General features: G+C 30.0%; 1 protein-coding gene across 1 annotated transcript; it reads right to left on the reverse strand.

Moving 5' to 3' along the window:
- Positions 1,495 to 2,752, reverse strand: LOC104733483. The gene is made up of 6 exons (XM_010453061.1): positions 2,606 to 2,752; positions 2,239 to 2,506; positions 2,053 to 2,149; positions 1,845 to 1,969; positions 1,675 to 1,762; positions 1,495 to 1,576 (listed from the first exon to the last, which is right to left on the reverse strand). Exons 1-6 carry the CDS (start codon positions 2,750 to 2,752, stop codon positions 1,495 to 1,497), a joined length of 807 nt encoding a protein of 268 aa, XP_010451363.1.

Raw genomic sequence — 6,348 nt, forward strand, 5'->3', positions numbered from 1 at the left:
TGCACTCAAAGAGACTTTTTGTTTTTGGTAATGATTTCATTCTCTTTTTTCGGTATCAGAAAACATGTTCCCTTACACTTAACACAGATAAAATAATACCACCCGAACTCCATATCATTGTTGTAGATACTACAATAGATTTTGAATTTCCCCTCCTATGACACATAATAGCAAATCAGAAATGTTTCAAATCAGAACTATATCTAGTTAATAACCTATTGTAATTACCATATGAGCTTCAAGAAGATCTGATATAGAACTTCGTGGGAACTGGTTGATGTTGAAACAACCCTTTCCGTTTTTTTTTTTTTTTAATACCTTAATTTACTAGTGGTCCCATACCCACTAACATCCTAACATCAACCAATAACCACGGATAGCCAAATAAAACAGTTTCCATTCAATCCAACAGAATTCCAACTTTAATAACCCAATACTCAATAGCAACATAATCCAAATAAAGAAATAACCAAAAGCTAACATCCTACAATGTTCCACTGACTTAATCTAGCAACCTAACAACAGCTAGAACACAATCAATCAAGCCTCTAGAACATCCTCCCCCTCATCGCCTTTGATTCCACGATCACACTTTTCCTTTACCTGCACACCACAAACAACAATTGAGATGCGTAAGTATTATCATAAATACTTAGTGAGGCCATCCTCCCATCTACTGGGTTATACACACAAGCAGATGAGACCCTCAAGTTCAAGCAAAACAAACAACACACAACAATACATCAAACCAGAAAAACAAGTCTCGGATAAGACTAGTGTCGACCGATGCCAAACGATGTCGATCGATGCTACAACAAAGGTGTCGACCTATGCCAAACAGTGTCGACCGATGCCCCTCAAAATGGTGTCGACCGATGCTCTTGAGTGTCGATCGATGCCTCCTCTGCAATCACGATCTGCGCGAATCCGAAAGTCGAACTCTCCTCCCAAATCATCTCGAATCCATCTCAAACTCAACCAAACGACTCGGAAATCACTGGGAATCACAAAAGCAACGAACCCAAGCAACAAAACAACACAAACAGCAAAGAAACACACAAAACAAGAGAGATCTCATGCTTAGATCAACCATGGTCAAGCACTCACCTCAAGAACAGGAAGATTGGATTGAGAAACGTGGAAAACAACACCTCCAGAAGCTCCCCCTTCGTTTCCAGCAACAGATAACCCTCCTACAGCTTCAGATCTCTCCAAAAACTCCAAGAACAAGCCCAGAAAATCCCAGAAACGTTTTTCCTCTCTTTTCTCTCTTTCTTTTCACTCAACGGCGACAAATGAGACTTTTTGAAACCCTTCTTTCGTCCCAGACACTTAACACACGATTAGGGTTTTAAATCAAACCAAACCGAACCAATTCGGCAATTAAATCAAACCCGACCAAACCGGAAAAACATGGTGTCGATCGATGCCACCAAGGGTGTCGATCGACACCCACACCAAAAATACACAAATTGGTTCGCGGGCGTTACAGATCTAATCATCATTCTCATGTTTAGGCTTTAGACAATCACAATTCCTTTCACTGAAAGTAATCTTCAAATCATCTTGTGGCAGCCTGTTTAGTAGTCAGAAAACAATTGCATAAACATTAATTTCTATATTAAATATAGTACATTGATGCAGTAGTATAGATTAGGAAATGTGGAATAGTACTTGATTACAAAATCTTGAACAGCAGGGTAGTCTTCGGCATTGATTAGCAGCAACGACATATCAAAGGCATTTGAAATTGTTCTATCTCCTACAAATATTAGATAGACAGCATTAAGAACCCTACACATAACTCCGTAAATACCAAGTACAAATACTATATAAATACATACCATTGTATGTGTTAATCATTCCACAGCGGATCAAACAGGTGACTATTGCCTCATTTGCCTCATGACATGCTGTCCACATTTTGTCAGCAAACTTCCCCCAAAGGGTGCATGACAAACGCTGGTCACTGTAATACCACAAAATTTAATACACACGTTAGTCACTGAGATGATTAGTTAATAGAGAAATTAGATAATATAGTCTCGTTACCTTGTATCTCGAAGGATGACCTCTAATCTCTTTTTGGGTTTGTCATTAAGCTCTGAGGTTTTCATTTCGCCACACAAAACAACATGTCCAACAACATCTAAAGTAGGGAAAATTATGTTATTCAGGTAATAACATAGGATAGTAATTCAAACCATTAATATATAACTAAACCATATATTAGTGTACCAATTAGAATGTTTTCATTCAAACCATCTTCAGCGAGTATGTTATCGAATGAAACTAGATCCAAATAAAAATCATTTGAAACAGAATCACATCGGCTTATGATGGTGGAGTTCATGATGGTCATTTTGTATTGATGCTTTGTTGCCCGTAACTTCCCTGTTGATCTTGACAGCTGAAAGTTCTCAATAATTCGCCAGTCACCAAAAACAATAAGTCTTTGATGTTTGTTGAATTGCTGCTTCTTAATAGTAGCATGAATGATGGAACCCTATAACAACATAATTGAAAAAAACATTAAAACATTAGTTAACTTTCTTGTATGAAGTAAATATGTTTATAAGTTATAAGGAGAAATCGAGAAACTTACTTGGAAATCAGCCAAAATCATCTCTATAGTTTCTTCCGCGTATGTCGTGTATTGTTTCCATGTGTGGACGATCTTGACTCGGATCTTCCACGTTGTCTTGTAGGTCTTGAGATCCAAAACATGTGTGAATCCATTTGTCGCAACCATGACTTATTCGAAGGTAAATTTCTATTTTGTTTTCGTATGTTTGATGAGTTTTAAGATTTCCAATGTATTCTATGGTTTATATAGATATTTGAAGTTGGGTTTGGTTTAATGGTAGAATATTCGATGCAATGAATATAAGATATTCTGTTCTTGATTTGATTTTGGGTTTGATACGATATAGTATAGTAAGAAGCGGGATTCGATACAACTATTTCTGTTTTTAGTTTTCATGATTGATATATACTATTAAATAAGTCATTATAAAAGGTAATGAATTCGAAATGGTTGTTGTGATTGTTTGATAAGAGAATATTTGTGATTAACTGTTAATATTTGCAGTTAATGTTTTGATATGATCTTGATGATTGATATAATACGATCCAACTTTTTCTGTTTTTAGTTGTGATGATTGATATATGCTATTTAATATGCTATTTTGAATGATGATTCGGAGATTATGGAAATGATAGTCTGATTATGTTAGTTTTGGAAATATTTAAGTTTCAGGTTTTTATTATTCTTGATTTGGGATTTTAATTTAAGAATTAAAACTGGTTAGTTGCTATAAACGGGATTTTTCGAGTAATCAGATTTTTTTGGGGTTTTAATGTCAGAGTGTTGATATGGTTGTTTCCTAATTATTTGTTATAAATTAGCATATTTTATCTCATGTTTACTAAATTTGCTCGCAGGTATATGAGGAAGAATATGTTTGGATACACTTGTACCTTAAACAGGATCCAAATGAGATAATGTCAAAGACTTAGGATCCGCGTCTGTTTGCATTTATAATTTACCTTGATGCCTTTAAATTTTTTTTTCTCTTCTTCGTTTTTTTCTTGCGTAGGGGTATTATATGGCATTTTTGCCAAAGTTTTTTTTGTTTCTCTTTTTGTACTCCCCAATTAATAGTATAGATATAAATATTTGTTTGCCATTAAATATGTCACTTTTAAAATATTTTAGGTATTTTAACATTAGATAGACAATGATTATAAAAATTTCATATATGATAGATATTAATCTAGCAAATATTGTTATTGATATTAAATATTTTCTATTTTTATTATTATATTCTTTAAATCTATACAATAATACTTATTACACAAATGATGATTACTTACTTGTATACTATATATGTATTGGTAGAAAAATTAGCATAATAATATATAATAAAACTTTGTGTGTTCTTAAATTCTATATAGTTTTGTTCATTTTATTATATGAACTTCAATATCTATATATGAGACGTAGTTTAATCCCGTACTATCCACTTTTCAAAGAATTCCATTATATGTACCCAACTAGATCAGATGTTACTGAAATTAATCAAACACATGTTTAATAGTACCATGATATAGATAACTAATATCAATCAGTCTATCACTAAATGGAACTCCATATCCCTATATAAGTAAAAGAGAAGTACAAAAGTGCTTTCGGATCGGGTCAATTTCATAAAAATAACCCGAAATTAAGGGAGTCGGATTCGGGTAAAAAAGATCCGCAGTGTTATAAATGGGTTATCGGGTATTCTAAAAAATAAATCATAAATGTAAACATCAATAAATTCTCCCAGAAATAAACCATAATAGTTAAGAATATATATTTTCCTACAATTTAGTAAACTAACAAACATACATAATTAATGTTTATTTTAAATTTATCAGTAAGATCTCAATCTCTTATATATGTAAACTAAATTAATTTTCATTATATATAAGTATATACTTCCGAAATTAGATTCCAATTTAATATAATTCATAAATAATGATAATATAATTAAATAATTATAAAAATCTGAAAATAAATTTTAAATTATATAACTATACAAAAACGAAAATACTAATGAGAATTAATGAGATGTTTATAATTACATAAATATTGTCTATCAATTTTGTTATCATTCTTAATATATATAATAAAAATACTAATGATAATTTGAAAAAAGATATGGAAAGATGTTATGAGATTTTCACATATCTCTATCAATTTTGAGTTGCCTAAAAACCGGAAAATGTTTGTAACATTAGCATAATTTATGCAAAATTATTGTTCAATTTGGAAACAACCAATAAATACAGTTTAACAACCATATATGATTAGATTTCAAAGATTTTCACATATCTCTATCAATATGAACAATAATTTTTCTGATGTTTTTATTTATTTATGATTTTATTTACTTTATTCATGTATTTTTATCCAATATGATATATGTTAATGTTTTAAATTTTAATTTTACTGGAACATCAAAATCAATGTGAATCCATCAAACTCATATGTTCTTATGTGATACGGGTATGTACAAAATTTCATTTAATATTTTTCTAATTATGATGAGACTATCAAATTCAATTATGAATTTGAATAATATTTTTAATTGTATTCAGGACATATGAAGCATTACAAAAATTATCAAATTACTATATTGTTGTTATGTGAATCTGGTATATACATAATTTAACTTAATCTATGAACTATTTTACATTTTTGTAGATAATTTGACTTAATATATGAACTATATTAATACTTTTATTTTTTACCTGTTTCCAAGAGAATCTAAAGAAGAAACCTGTAAAGATCTATCCTAAACAAAATTCATTAACATAAAAAAATAAAACCAAAGTTAGAAAATTCTAAAAACACAAAATAATCGATAATTATGATGTAATGTAAATAGTGGGATTAATTAGTAGTTCAGGGTTTTATTTATTTAATTTGTTTTCAGTTCAAGAAATATGATTTTGATATTTTTAAAAAGAGTCAATGATAAATTTTTGGCTTTAATATTTTGCTAAATTTCAAATTAGATAAATTTGAGTAAATGATAAATTGTTTTGCTAAATTTGAGTAAATTATAAATTAGACTAACATTTTTGGGTAAATGATAAATTGTTCTTATGGTTCATCACATTATATATATTAGTGTAACTTTTACAAGCGGCATATTTTATAATATTTTATGTAGATTCCTATTTTCTACTACTAAAATGATCAAATTGAATTATCTATTTTTTGTGTTGTTAGTACTTTTCTAAACTTTTTAATATTTATTTTATCAAAACTTATTTTATTACCATTTACTCTCTTTTTTTTCCCTATAATTCTTTTATCAAACTCATTACACAAATATATGATTTAATGTAATTGACTGTAAAAAAACTAAAAATGAAAATATAGGATATTTCAATCTATTAATATCATATATATACTAATAAACAATCTCCCGCGCGGATCGGATTCTAGTAAAGTTTAAAATGTACCATGCATCAGTAATCAGACGTGTAAGGAGAGTAAACATAAGAGAACTCAACAGCAATTTCAGCAGCAAACATCGGATGCATTTTTGGTTTGGTTCAGTTTCCTGTATTATAGATATAATTTATATCACATACTGATCAATTTATTGATGTCTTTGAGGGAAATTATCAGTTATTTTGTGTAGTTCGTTAGGTCATTAATTGTATGAATTATGAGAGTGAATATAAGAACAAAGAAGGAAGGGCGAGAAGCACATATTTACCTTTACAAAAGTGCAGTGTGTGTGGCTAGCAGCAGATTGAGAATTTGAGATGAATAAATCCAATGAAAAA

Source organism: Camelina sativa, chromosome 12, assembly GCF_000633955.1.
Source record: "Camelina sativa cultivar DH55 chromosome 12, Cs, whole genome shotgun sequence".
Taxonomy (NCBI): domain Eukaryota; kingdom Viridiplantae; phylum Streptophyta; class Magnoliopsida; order Brassicales; family Brassicaceae; genus Camelina; species Camelina sativa.